The following is a 13785-nucleotide window of genomic DNA, read 5'->3' as shown; positions in this document are numbered from 1 at the left end:
TGCCCGGGTCGTGCAGCCTCTTGCACCAGGATCGTACAGCTCCTTGCACCAGGGTCGTGCAGCTCTTTGCACCAGGGTCACAAAGGTCCTTGCACTGGGACCATGCAGCTCCTTGCACCAGGATCGTGCAGACCCTTGCACCAGCGTTTTACCGCTCCTCGCACCAGGATCGTGTGGCCCCTTGCACCAAGCTCACACAGGTCCTTGCACCAGTATTGTACAGCTCCTTGCACCAGGATTGTGCAGCCCCTTGCACAGGGTCATGCAGCCCCTTGCACTGGGGTTGTGCAGCTCCTTGTGCCAGGATCACGCGGGCCCTTACACCAGGGTTTTACCTCCCCTTGCACTACGATTGTGTGGCCCCTTGCACCAGGGTCATATGGCTCCTTGCACTAGAGTCACACAACTCCTTGCATTAGGATTGTGAAGGCCCTTGCACCGGGATCGTGCAGCCCCTTACACCGGGGGGCTCCTTGCACCAGGGTCGTGCAGCTCCTTGCACTGAGATTGTGAAGCACCTTGCACCGGGGTCCTGCGGGCCCTTGCACCGGGGTTTAACCGCCCCGCAGACCGGGACTGCACGGTTCCTCGCACGGGTGCCAGAGGCGGCCACGGCGGGTCGGCAGCGACCGGGGGACACGCAGGCCAGTGGGGAGCAGTAGCAGCGGGTGCCTGCTCGCGGTGCGGGGGGCTTCGGTGGGGTGAGGGTCCGGCAGCTGCCGAGGAGCGTGAAGCTTTTCGTGCGAGATGAAGGCTCTGAGGGGGACAGGAGCGGCGGGGACCCTGCCAGCGGGCTGCCCGTGACAGCAGGATGACAGCTCCCTCCCCGTTCCGCAGGACCCGCCGTGGCAGATTTGGCTGGAAACAGCAGATTTCACGGGCGGTCACATGCCCCAGTGGGGTGACCGTCATCTGACCGGGAGACGGGTGTCAGGCAAGGGGCGACGGGGCCCTTCAGCGCTGCGTCTCCCGCGCATCGCCCTGCGCCGGACCTCCAGGACCAGCCTCTGGGGTCCGGTGCGGTCCCGATCTGACGCTGCATCTCCTCTCGGGGGGGGCATCCAGAGACCCCGAGCTTTGGTCACGCCTGCGTTGCGCCTTCCTTCTCATCTCCCATCCTTTGAGGCTGCAGCAGCGAAGAGATTTCCCCCCTCGAGAACAAAACCAGGGTGTTTTCCGCAGCCTGAGCGTCCTTGCACGACGCTTTTTAATCCCTAATTTATTTGCGAATACGTGCGGGCAATTCCCCCACAGCTAACGAACCGAGAGCTGTTCGCACGCAGCTCCTCGTCTCTGCACATCCTGCTCCAAACCGGTTTCTGAAGCCTCCAGCGACCGCATCGGCTCCTCGAGCCGCGGCTGAGCGCCTGGATTTCTCCCGATCGTCCCGTTTTCCCAGCCAGCCCCAGCGGGGATCCGGGTCCCGGTCAAAAGGTGACCCCAAATTTGTCAGCGCTGCAAATTCAAAGCCTCCGTGCGCATCTGAAAGCCCAGGCAGTGCCCAGAAACCTTGAGCCTGAGCTCAGACTTTGTTGGTTTATTAAGAGCTGCGCCAGATCCTGCTGAGCCGCAGCCGGGTGAGACACGAGGCGGAGAGATTTGCAGCCCTTTATTCGCTACGGGAGATTCGGAGGCTACTCGTCACCGTACGCGGGTCCGAGGGAGGACAGATTGCCCCACGGGCGACGCTCGGCGTCCCTAGGCTGACAGCGCAAAGCCCACTCTGTTGTTGGCCATGTCGAAGATGGAGTAATACTGCCGGAGGAAGACGTTGCCGAGGATCCAGAGCGGCTGGCCGCTGTCAGAGGTCACGTACGTGCTCTCGACCCCGACGGTGCAGACGCCGTCGTTCTGCCGAGGGAAAAGCAGGGTTAGACCCCTCCTTACAGTCACCCTTCAGGCTGCTGCGTTTGAGAAGAAACTCGGACTTTCTCCTGGGCCAAACCGTCCTGCGATGGCAAGCACTTACGTTTAAGACATAGACAGAGGGAGGCAGCGGCAACTGGGCTCCGCTGATGGCGAAGTAGAGGGTGGGCATGCTTGGGATGCTGCTGCAGTCGACCACAAACTGGAAAAGAAGCAAAAAGGAGCAGAGGGGTCAGGACCCCCGCGGCTGGGCGCCGTCCTCCCCCCAGCTGGAACCCCAGCCGTGCCCCCTAAGGGTCAGCACAGCTCTGACCGTGGCAGGGATGTGCTGACCCGGGTTTATCATGTTTGAAAGAGTTATTTTAAGCGTGCACCGCTGCGAGGGGAGATACAGCACTGCAGCCTTTTTTCGGGCGAGATGTTTCGCTCCGGAGGTGCCGGGAGCCCTCCGTCGCTCAGCGTTACCACCTCAATGCGTCCTCGTCCCATGGCGTCAGCCCCTCGTGTGTGCAGGGCGTCCTTCCCACCTACCCCGTAGTCGCTCTCCTCTGCACCCAGCGCCTGCAGGAAGGCTGACATGAACTGGCCCGGGACGGTCAGCAGGAACGTCCCGGTGTCCACGATGCCATGGCAGCCTTGGCTGCACCAGCCCGTGGCCGATGACCCGATGGAGAACCTGGCGAGAGCGGCAGAAAAGGCGTCAGAAAAGGTTCCTCTCCACCAAGACCCACTCCAAGCCACGGTGCAGCACTTACTCCTCGATCGCGATCTTCCAGTACAATTCCTGGACCACAGGAGCCCATAAAACCTCCCCGGAGTACAGCTGGGGGTCAACCCCTCCGAGGATGACTTCTCCACCGTAGCTATAGGTGGGATTGCTGGAAAGACACAAAATTAAACCCCAGATCAGGCAGGCTGCTCAGAAGAAAGCGGTGTGCGGGGAGAACGTGTGGATGGAGAGTGAACGAGGAAGAGGATGGATCCCAGGCTGTGTCCGCGCAGGTGAGACCCGCTGTCAGAGGTCTCACCGTGAGTAGTAGAAGCTGAAGATGGGTTCAGCAAGCTGGCTCTGCTGCAGCATGTTCTGCATCAGCGTGTTGTAACCGCCGATGCCAACGCCCGGGTAAGCCATGCCCAAAATCCCATCGAAGTCCAGGGAGTAGAAAGGTTTGCTGGGCTCATCCAGGGTCAGCCCGAACTCCTGGTTCGTGACGACGATGTTCTGGATCTAGAGGAGGAGGAAAGACGCTGAGCGATGTCGGCATTTTGCACATCCTCCCCGGCGGCAACGTCCCAGCGGGGAGTTTTGGGGGAGAGGAGAGGCTGGCCAGGAAAGTCACGCAGGTAAATCTGCACTGAGAGGTGCTGAGAGGTCACATCACAGGTGGGAGATGGAACTGGGAACAGCCTGGCTCGTGTTCATTGTCCCATCACCCTTATTATTTCTTTAAAATACCCACAAAAAGGGTTTGCTTCAGCTAAGTTAGTTTTGCAGCAAGGCACTAACACGTCAGCAGTCACTTACTTTCACAGTGTCGTACCCTAACGCCACGGACACGTCACCGAACCCGTAGGTCAGGGTGTAGGTCGCATCGATGCCCGAGAAGGTGGACGACAGGCTGGGGTTGAACCTGGCATGATTCCCTGCGCGGAGAGAAGGACGCAGCCCCTGGGTCACATCCTGCCCTCGGTTCAGCATCCTTGGCCCCACGCGGGCAGAAATCCCCGGCGAGGGGCTTCCCATCCCAAACCAGCCCCACCAGTGCCACCAAGCAAACACCAAACCCCGCCAGCGCTCGCTGATTTCCCTCTCACAGCTCCAGCCCGTGGCGTGCGAGAGATGTCGCAGAGCGCGGGTGGAGGGGAGCCCAGTCCCCCCCCGGCCCCGCTGTCCCACCGAGGGACGCTCACCGCAGGCTGGGGTCTGGCAGTAGGTGGAAGGCACCCACAGGTTGGAGGAGCCGGTGTCGAAGAGCACCAGGAAACTTTGCGGGGGGGTCCCGATGCTGATCTCCCCGAAGTAGAAGGACTGTGAACAAGAGCGTGGGCAGATTTCTGTTTCCACCTGGTTTTTTGAGTGAGAGTTTTCAAGCTCTTCCCTCTGCCAGCTGAGAAACCCAAACCACTGAGGGGTTGTGGGGAGGGCTTCCAGTCCCCCGGTGCATCCAGGCCAGCTGAAGCACAGAGAGCGGCAACCGCTTCCTTACAGCCCATCACCGAGTCAGGCCAGGAGTAGTACATCTGCCCTATAACCACCAAACTCTGCTTTTTCCAAAATAAACCATTTCAGGATAAGATGTGCTTGCCTCCTGCCTTCATCTCCCAACATCACCTGGCCTTCGGAGCCCGGCTACAGCGAAACACCTGCCCGTGCCCAGTGCGTCCCCAAAAACCAGAGCCCGGCGACTGGGAGGAGGAAGGAAAAGCTTTAATACTTACATTCAGGTAGTTTGTCAGCGGTTCGTAAGCCACAGCGTAATTGAGCTGGTATTTCCTACCGGGGTCCCCTCTGAGGTCCTTCAGGAGACCCTCCGGCACCCCCTTCTTTCTCATCACCTCCCGCACGGATCTGCCTTCCCGCAGGGTCACCCTGCGCGGGACGGAGACGGCGGCGAGATGCTGGGCGGCCGGGCGGCCCCGTCCACCTCTGCACCCCCATGTGCCGAGGGCCAGCCCCGCTGCACCGCCGGACCCCGCACCCTCGCACCCGTCCCAGCCCCAGGGGCTCACCTCACAAGCCCCTCCCTGAGGGGGACGCAGAACAGGACCAGCACCAGCCAGCGCATGATGGTGGGTGCTGGTGGCTCCGTCCGCCGCAGCTCCTGCGCCGCCTCGGCCGGGGCAGGGTGTATATACCCAGGAACCGTGCCCAGCCCCTTGCTCCAGATACCCCTTGCCTCTATCGCTGCACCCACCCACCACCAACGCTTGCGGTGCGTTTATCGCCGCAGCCGCCCTGATTTTGCCTCCTTACAGATTGGCCAATCTGTTACCGTGCCCAACCATTACCTCTGATACCGAGACCAAATATGTGACATCTGATAAAAAAGCAGAATTCTGCCGTTATCAAGAAGTTAAAGTGTTTTCTCTTGCGTTCAGCACCAGCTTGATCTTTCCAGAAAACAAAAGGCAAAACACACCCTCGATAGCAAATGGAAATTTATGATGCTGGTGTTCCTCTTTTGACCCATCCGGGCAGCCCAGGAAGCGTCACGGGCTGGCAGTATTTCTCCCATCCAAGTCTGCAGACTGCATTATGTCCAATTCCCTCAACACGGCTAGGAAGAAACAGCAGGGATGGTTTCTCAGCCCAGCTCCAAGCCCCCCAGGAACCAGCACATACCCCTAAAAATGTCGCTTCTGCCCTTCACTGCCCTCCAGCTCTGCTAATGCCCTACAAGGAAGCTGAGATGGGGGCTGGAAACTGCTCAGTATAGCAGCCCTGAAAGGTGTAACTGGCCTTTACCTGCCCGGTTGCAACCACTCAACCGTCTCCAAAGGTCGCTTTGATTTGCTGCAGTTTATTATTCCTGTCACAGTTACACTGAGGATGCTCAGGTCACACTTCTGATGTCTCCCCACGCTTTGAGTGATGCCGGTCGTACCCAGGCTGGAGAAACGCAGGGGAGCGTGCGTTCAGGCACTCATTGCCAGGGGAGGTTTAGTCCCAGGAGACCCTTTTGTCCCCCCGGGAAGGTGCTACCAGCCAGCCCTGCCAGTCCCCGCAGGTGACTGAGGACCCATCCTGGCATCTGCTACCCGGAGGATGCTGCTCAGCCTCGTAGCCCGAAGCTTGGGCACTCATCACCTGCAGAAACAGTGACTGTCCCCACGTCCCCATCACCCCGGCAGCCTCACCTGCGCTGGCCAGTGGCCTCATCTCCGAGGAAAACCTGAGGAGACACACACGGGGTTGTTTTTCCGTGCAAAGCTCTTGGCAAAGGAGCTCCAGCTGGCCCGAAAGCCCAAGGCCGCTGGGACCCCTCTGCCCGGGGGACGCAGCGCTGGGCCAGCCCCACCTTCCCCGCGTGCTTTAACACCCACTGCTCCGAGCGCCCACCACACGCTGCGGTTCTGCCTCCATTTCCCTGGGAACAAAATCTTTGTCGGGATCTGAATTGGCCCCACGGGGGTCACCGTTCATTTGGTGTGGGGTACTCGCAGACCCCCCCAGTCCCCACTCACAGCAGGGACGGACCCCAGCAGAACCCTCTGCTCCCGCCCGAGCTGTCAGCGTTGGACCGATGCTTCCAGCCCGAGGAAACCCCCCCGGTGCCTTCTGCATCCTGATGGATCTGCCTTTGCTGGGATGGATCAAAGCAAAGGGAAGAGCAAAGAGCAGGAGGGACATGGTCAGCCGTCCCCTGTCCCTTCCTGCCACCGCGGCTACCGGAGCAGCTCCAGCTCTCGGAAACCTCCCTGTTTTATAGGGGAGGAGAAATACCTTTCCCTGCTATCCGCACCTATCTAATCGCCGTCTCGCCGCGCTCGGGCTGTGTCAATATTTTGACACAAAGCACAGAGGAGTTTGTGTCCTTTCTCCGACGAAATGACAGAGCTATTAATGCATCTGATAATGAGCTCCAATGATAAGGAGCTTCTAAGAAACGAGTCTGGATCCTGGGAAAGAGCAGTGTTATCCCAGCCTCCCCTGGCCAAGGTGTTTCCCGTACCCTTCAGCCACAACGGCTATTCCCGGTACTCCGGCTGTTGTTTTACCTGATAAATAGCCCCGCTTCAGGATTTAGGGGTCATTTGGATGTTATGGCTATTCTAATCTGGCCTCATATTCCCACTCTGGCTTAATCACAGGACTTTGTTAACCTTCTCCAGCTGTAACGAAGATTAGTGCCTTCCCACACGCACCTCTGATGAGGATTCCCGACGCCCAGCGAGAGGGATGGAGGTGGAGACCCACCGGCCCCGCAGCTTTATCCTCAGCAGGTCGGAGTGATCGGTTCAGCCCTGCAAGTACCAGCAGCAGCAAGAGACAGCAAGGGATGCTGCCGTGGGGACAGCGTGTCCCTGCGGTCGCTCCTAGGTCACCGCAGACTGCAAGCAAAGCGATGCCCACCTCCACTGGGAGGTGGAGGATCTCCCCAGTGTGACTGGTGAGCATCTCCCCAGAGTGGCTTAGCCAGCGGCAGCGGGAGGAGGACACGCACGGCATCTCCAGACACGCACGGCACCTCCAGACATGCACGGCATCTCCAGACACGCACCAGCGCCTGATGGCACAGAGCAGAACTGGCTTTTTGCGGGATCCCTTGGGGAACTCCTGTCCCCCAGGGCTGTGGTTGCTGTTTAAGACCAACCCCAGCAACTTTTTGGCATGGCAATCCCCTGCGCAGAGGGGACGTGTGGGCTGTGGGACACGGTCATCCCCAAGGGTTTGGGTCGGCTGGACTGCTGAGCTGCTGAGCCCCAGGCACCAGCGTGGGGAAGGACGGCTCGGCCCCGTCCCCGCGCAGCCGTGCCGGGTGCCCGTCGGGCTCTGAGCCGAGCTGCAGCTCGCAGCCTGCTGCGTTCATCGGGGCCAGCCCCGAGCTCCGTAATTCACTACGACAGAGGCCGAGACTTGGTCCCACAGCCGTCAGGAGTCGACAGCATGTCATATCCCCTTGCAGGAAACATAAATATCTCAACTTTAGATCTGAACCAGCCCGGGGATGGCTTCCTCACTGCTTTCCCCGTGCTGACTCTGCAGAAATCCGCCCAGGAATTTATCAGGGCGCTTAACCTTGCCGGGGAAAGAGCGGCCGAGATACGCAACCTATCAGTCTGTGCTTACTTGTCACTCAACAAACTCAGAAGGTCAGAGACTATGTGGGATGTCGGGGTTTATTTGCAAACAGGAGGCTGTGAGAACACGCTGACACGGAATTCCCAGAGGGACAGCCAGCCACGCAGGCACATAACGGGATGTAAAGGTCCGTAGGAAGCCTGCAGCCCTCCAGCAACGCAAGCTCAGGTGTGTTTGGCCAGGAGAGGGGCTGGATGGCACCGCTTCACGCCTCTACGCCGACGTGGCGAAGCCGATGCGGTTGTTGCCCATGTCAAAGACGGTGTAATACTCCTTGAGGAAGACGTCACCCAGGATCCAGAGCGGCTGCCCGTTCTGGGAAGGCAGGTAGGTGGCCTCGATCCCGAGAGTGCAGTAGCCATTATTCTGTAATAAGGGAGGGAATAACGGGGAGTCAGAGCCTCGGCCAAGCGCCGGGACCCTGCCAGCTGGGCTGGAGGGAAGGAGAGCAGCACTACCAGTCAAGAAGCACCCAGTCCTCTCCTGGCCCCAAGGACTCGGCAGGATGAAGCTGCTCGGCTAATACGTACGTTCAAGACGTAGGCAGAGGGGTAGAGTGGGAGCTGGGCTCCGTTGATGACGAAGGTGATGGTGGGCATGTTCTGGACCTCGTTGCAGTTAACTGCATACTGCGGAGAGAGGGTGGAGAGGAGGTTATGGCTGGAACAGCACCCACTGTGAGAGGAGAGATACCCCCACAAGCGAGGGTGACAGTGCCACATCGCCTCGTCCTTCCCTGACGTGCCTGCACTACCACGTTCCATAGATGCCACGACTTTTGTGGGACTTGGTCAAGCCCACGGCCCCTGGCTCGCTTGCAAGCCTCCCCGCGGCTCCGTGCGCACCTCCAAAGCATCCCCTGCACTTACGCCATAGCTGGTCTGCTGGGCGCCCACGGCCTGAACGAAGCTGTCCAGGTACTGCTGGGGCACCGTCAGCAGGAACGTCCCCGTGTCCACGATGGCCTGGCAGCCCTGGCTGCACCAGCCCGTCGCCGACTGCCCGATAGCAAACCTGGGAAGAGAATGGGGAGAAGGACGTCGCTTGAAGCACCCAGTGGCAACTCAACCTGTCTCGGCTGGATCTGCAAGTCTGAGATGCTCTGACCCCTGCCCCGAGCCCACGCCTGCCGCACTACACCTCATCACCTCATCACACGAGCTGCCCAGCTGGATGATGCCCATCAGGTACAAACACAACTCACTCGTCAAGCATGACCTGCCAGTAAAGCTCCTGGGTCACCGGTGCCCACACGATGTCCCCTTGGAAGAGCTGAGTGTCAACTCCTCCCAGAATGAGCTCTCCCCCGTAGCTGTAGGTGGGTTGGCTGCAAAAACGCAAGGGTTACAGCGGAGATCAGTAAATCGGTGCGATACGGGTGGGCTAGCGAGGGACAAACCCATAAGGAGCCTGCACGGGGACAGGCAGAGGGACACCGGTGCAGGTGGGACGTGCAGAGGACCCCGGCAGATTTTTACCGAGAAAAGTAGAAGCTGAATATGGGCTGGGTGAGCTGGTTCTGCTGCAGCATGCCCTGCAGCGCGGTGGGCGTCCCTCCCGCCGCCAGCGATGGGTAGCCCATTCCCAGGATCCCATCAAAATCGGCGTAGTAGAAAGGCTGGGTCGGCTCGTTCTCGCTGAGCCCGAACTCCTGGTTTGTCACCGTGATGCTCTGGATCTGGAGGGGAAGGGGACGCCAGGTCAGCTTGCGCCCTGGGCAAACCAGAGCAGCCATCGGATGGGATGACTGATGCTCTGGAAGCCCAAGAAGCACACTACAAGGTCAGTGCTGGTGAAAACATCTCCAGGCCGCTGGAAAAATTAGCAGGAATTGGGTTAAAATGAAGTAAAAACCCAGCTGATGGTGGAAATAACCACTTTGTTCTGCCCGTCCCAGGCCCTGGTTTACCCAAGTCTGGTCTACACGAGACACAAGATCTACCCTGAGGCTGTCCCCCAGGCTCCTTCCGACTGGGCACCCAGTGGGTGCTGGCGACACAGGAGACAGGGACGGCGCGGGGCGCACTCACGGTCAGCGTGTCGTAGCCCAGCACCACCGTGAGCGCGCCGCTGCCGTAGGAGAGGGTGAAGGACTGGCCGTTGTAGGTGAAGGTGGAGGACTCGTTGGGCTGGAACTTGGCGTGATTCACTGCACGAGAGGGAGAAGAGGGCAAAGCTCCTGAGCACGCGCTCGCCCGGCCGCGGTGGGATCTCACCGCCGGTCGCTTTGCCGGGATAACGCCTGGGAAAGCGACTTCCCCAGCACGGAGCAAGTCGTGAAGGGTGGGACGGGCTGTTCCTCTCTAAGGCAGGGTTTGCATCCCAGGTTTGGCTGCGCCCCTCTCACGGGAACAGCTGTTGCGATCACAATCACATCAGCCACCCAGCGTGAGCAAAGCCGCCCGCAGCCAAATCCCCATCGCTCATCCCGCGGGATGGGCTCTGCCAGGAGCGGGGCATCAGCTCCGCGATTCGTAACTTCGCTCTTCCCTCCGCCCGGCCGCGAGCGGTCAGGCACAGCAGCCGTGATTTCTGTGCTCTGAGGACACCCACGGCGGCTGTAGCGACTTGGCCATCTCTGTTAGCCGGGCGCGGAGGGACAGAGGGCTCGGTGTTTCCTGAGCGAGGCACCAGCTGGTACCAGGGAGCAGCTACCCCAGCGCCGGGATCATTTTTGGTCTGGCATTGGGATTCCCCCCACGCGATCGGACCGCGTTGCTGCGAGAGCTCAGCGCGGCTGCGGTACTCACGGCAGGCTGCCGTCTGGCAGTAGGTGGAAGGCACCCACAGGTTGGAGGAGCCGGTGTCGAAGAGCACCAAGAAGTTTTGCGGAGGGGTCCCGATGCTGATCTCCCCGAAGTAGGAGGACTGCAGACAAGAGACGGGGTATTGCCATCGCCGCAGGGGCAGGGACAGGCCAGGCTTTCGCACCCCCGCCCCCAGCCCTGCGCCGGCATCCCAGCGCTTCGCAGGGTGCCAGGGAACGCGGGGCTCACTCTTGCAAATAACAAAGTAGGCAGGAAGGGACTGAGCTCTCACCCTGCTTTCTCTCCCCAAAAATGTCCTATTGAATAATTATTTTTGTTACACCTTTTTGTAAACGTAGAAAAGCATCTGGCTTTCCTGGCTGGGGGAAAACTTGTCTAAAGTCTACAACAGAAGCTTTAAAAAAAAAAAAAAAAACGTGGGAGAAAAAGCAACCTCTCACTGCTGGAGGTTCAGGGGTGAGCAGATTGCTCCGGCAGCCGGGAAGGAGGAGGGAAAGGGGAGCGTGGGGCACTCACGTCCAGGTGGTTGGTTATGGGCTCGTCCACGACGTAGTCCTCGCTGAAGCGGTATTTCTTAGCTGGATCGTGTTTATATTTCTTCAGGTAGTCATCCAGCACTCCGGCCTCCTTCATCTTCTCCCGTATAGACTTGGCTTTCCTCAGCTTGATTCTACACAGAGGGAAAAACAAAGCAAAACACAACACAGCAGAAAATCAGAAGATTTAGATTTAGATTTTCAAATCATCAGCTCTCCAGGCTCCTTTGAACCCTGCCATGTCTGGAGCCCTCTGCTCGCCTGCGTTGCACCCCCCAGCGAGGGATGCAGCGCGGACTCGGACCACGATGGGCTGTGGAGATGCGGGATGCTGGAGCCACACTTGTCGGCATCCTCGGGGATGCGGTGCAGCCCGTGCTGGTGATGGCTGCGGCCGGGCTCTGTCATCCACCCCCTCCCCACTCCCTCTGCCGCAGCGGCTGCTGCAGGACACCCACCTCACCATCCCCTCCGAGAGCTGGAGGCACAGCAGGGCCAGGATGAGCCACTTCATGGTGCGAGAGTTGTCCACCGGTCCACACGCACCTTCTCGGAGACCTCAGATGAACTGAGCTGCCCGGACTCACTGGTTTTATACTGGGAAGCAGTAACCACCCCTCCCCAACCCCACCGCTTATCTGCTGACCTCCATTTTCCATTACCACCACGCGCACCCCCAGCTTCAAGGGTTTCTTTGTATTTTGGGCCGCAAGGATTTTGAGGAGCTTGTGTCCTTAGCGAGGCGCTCAGGTGAGAATAGAGCGACACGCGGCTTCGATAGCGAGATCAAAGTGTCAGCATCCGATAAGAGGGCAGCTCTTATCACGGCAAAGAGAGGAGTGACCCAGACGTCACCGTGGTGAGGCGTTATCTGCCTTCGGCAAAACCCGTTCAAACCTTTTCCCAAAACAAAGGCGCTCGTGGCTCTTGGCGCAGGATGGCAACGCGTTGGACCTTTGTCTGCCGTTCTTCCGCCCGGCCGGGACCTTCTGGCGTGGAGGAGGTGATGGCTGCTGGCGTTGAGGCTTTTCCAGGGCACGGTGCGAAGAGCTGGAGCCGGCTGCCCTGCTCCCTCCATCCCAGGGGCTCGGTGAGCCCACGGGGTCTCTTCTGCTCTCTTGTAGGTGGTTTCCAGCACTGTTCTGCTTTCTGGTCTGTCCTTCTCCACCTCCTCACCCGCCTCCCAATCCTTCACCATCCTCTCCTCCAGGCACAACTCATTTCCATATGTCATACATCTCAATCCTGCTTCTGCTTTCATACTATTTTGGAAGGAAACCACATACTTTTCCTTTTTTTTTCTTTAATTTGTGGAGCAACTGATTCCCTTTCCATCCCACGTTAAAAGGCAGGTGCCACACCTCCCTGAGTGGGGGAGGTTTAACCCACCCGTGGAGGAAGCCCTCGGGGTTCAACCCACCCACCTGGTCCTCACAGCAGCCCAGAAAGTCAGGAAATTCCTTGTTTCCTTTATTTTTCTGTGAAAAGAAAGAGAACCACAAACACAAACCTCCCCAACTGCCAACAAACACCCAAACAGACCAAAACATTTGGTTATAACCTAAATATTTTCTAGCAAACAGACCAAAACATCTTTTGGTTCTAACCTAAACATTTTCTAGCAAATGGACCAAAGTGTTTTCAGTTAGAAGTTAAATATTTTCAAGACCTCCTCTCTGGCCCAGCTTGCATCCCTGCTCTTCACAGCGGGGAAACCTCGCCCTCCGTCAACCCGTCGATAGCCCGGCATCGCTATCACCGGGCGCGTCCCATGCCGACGCTCTGCACAAATTTCATTGCCTTGGGAGCACCGGGGGAGCGCGTGTCCTTTGCTGAATATTTGAGACTATAATAAAGCAATTATCTTGTTTGCTTGCAGGATTGATAGAAAGATCGACCGATTAAGATTGGATAAAAAGCAAATTCTGGCTGAAAGCAAAGAGCGGTTATCAAAACATCAATACTCCGAGCGTTACCCGCAGGGCCCACGGGGACTCGGCCTCGCCAGAAGACAAAGGAATAAGGTGCCCTCCACAGCACACGCAAACACCTTCTCCTGTGGGCACTTCTCCACCCAAAGTTCGACGGCACGTGTTTGCCGAGGCATTTGGTCTACAGGAATCCAGGATTTACGGTTTCTAACATCAGGGATCCTGTGTCCCTGCGCAGAGCGGGACTCGGCCAGCAGCACGAGCCCTCGCTGCTCCAAGGCACGACTTCGAGGCGTTTCTCCTCCTTTGCTTTCAGTTTCTTTTCCCCGTGGGTGCAACCGCCCAGCCCACATGCAAACAGCTCCAGCCCAGGGAACCCGGTCCCTCCCAGGGGAGTACGGATCCCAGCTGAGTACGGATCCCCTTCGCATCCCACGGCCAACCCCACCACCTCTCCTGGCAACACCAGCAAAGGCGATGAGCCGTGAGCAGCAGACATCCCGGCCATCCAGAGGGCTTAAGGACCTTCAACACCAGCCAACAAATCCCAGTAAACCGACAGCCGCTGAGGAGGTGGGCGCCGTCTCCCAAAAGCTGGTAGCTCTCAACAGAGCGCTTTGCAGGTTTGGGAATGGGCTCCGAAGTGGGACCCAGCCTCCCCCATGACCCAAAGACTTCTCCTGCCTACAGCCACCACTCCCAGAGCCATCAGGGGACAGAAACCTTTTTGAAGACATTGCCATCACCCCGAATTTCGTAGTCTGCTTTACCCATGGCAAAAACACAGAGAAGTGACTGGTGCCAGCTCCAGGACAATTTACCACCCCGGCTCCTGCGCCTCTGCCCCAGACACAAGCTGTTGCTGTTCACCTCAAGAAACG

General features: G+C 58.7%; 2 protein-coding genes across 2 annotated transcripts; both read right to left on the bottom strand.

Annotated features, from left to right (window-relative positions):
• Positions 1 to 1698: 1698 nt before the first annotated feature.
• Positions 1699 to 4652, bottom strand: LOC104485872 (pepsin B-like). The gene is made up of 9 exons (XM_086765747.1): positions 4597 to 4652; positions 4306 to 4456; positions 3778 to 3895; positions 3392 to 3510; positions 2895 to 3094; positions 2622 to 2744; positions 2398 to 2542; positions 1970 to 2068; positions 1699 to 1851 (listed from the first exon to the last, which is right to left on the bottom strand). The coding sequence occupies exons 1-9, from the start codon at positions 4650 to 4652 to the stop codon at positions 1699 to 1701; spliced, it is 1164 nt and encodes a 387-aa protein (XP_086621873.1).
• Positions 4653 to 7693: 3041 nt separating this feature from the next.
• LOC104477990 (pepsin B) lies at positions 7694 to 11551 on the bottom strand. Its single transcript, XM_086765424.1, has 9 exons — positions 11432 to 11551; positions 10954 to 11107; positions 10420 to 10537; positions 9700 to 9818; positions 9148 to 9347; positions 8874 to 8996; positions 8539 to 8683; positions 8200 to 8298; positions 7694 to 8035 (listed from the first exon to the last, which is right to left on the bottom strand). Exons 1-9 carry the CDS (start codon positions 11485 to 11487, stop codon positions 7883 to 7885), a joined length of 1167 nt encoding a protein of 388 aa, XP_086621550.1. The 5' UTR covers positions 11488 to 11551; the 3' UTR covers positions 7694 to 7882.
• Between the last annotated feature and the right edge of the window lie 2234 nt (positions 11552 to 13785).

The sequence above is a fragment of the Chlamydotis macqueenii genome, chromosome 23 (assembly GCF_036417535.1).
Source record: "Chlamydotis macqueenii isolate bChlMac1 chromosome 23, bChlMac1.mat, whole genome shotgun sequence".
NCBI classification, from domain to species: domain Eukaryota; kingdom Metazoa; phylum Chordata; class Aves; order Otidiformes; family Otididae; genus Chlamydotis; species Chlamydotis macqueenii.
This window is presented reverse-complemented; position numbering and strand designations above follow the sequence as displayed.

What these genes read in the sequence shown, in the direction of transcription:
- LOC104485872 (XM_086765747.1), bottom strand. Translation starts at nt 4,652, where the DNA reads ATGCGCTGGCTGGTGCTGGTCCTGTTCTGCGTCCCCCTCAGGGAGGGG. An exon ending in TTCAGCTTCTACTACTCACG is followed by an intron (nt 2,745 to 2,894) that starts GTGAGACCTCTG and finishes GTGTCTTTCCAG; the next exon opens with CAATCCCACCTATAGCTACG. An exon ending in CAGAGGAGAGCGACTACGGG is followed by an intron (nt 2,069 to 2,397) that starts GTAGGTGGGAAG and finishes CTTCTTTTCCAG; the next exon opens with TTTGTGGTCGACTGCAGCAG.
- LOC104477990 (XM_086765424.1), bottom strand. Translation starts at nt 11,487, where the DNA reads ATGAAGTGGCTCATCCTGGCCCTGCTGTGCCTCCAGCTCTCGGAGGGG. An exon ending in TGGGCTACGACACGCTGACC is followed by an intron (nt 9,348 to 9,699) that starts GTGAGTGCGCCC and finishes CTTCCCCTCCAG; the next exon opens with ATCCAGAGCATCACGGTGAC. An exon ending in CCCAGCAGACCAGCTATGGC is followed by an intron (nt 8,299 to 8,538) that starts GTAAGTGCAGGG and finishes CTCTCTCCGCAG; the next exon opens with TATGCAGTTAACTGCAACGA.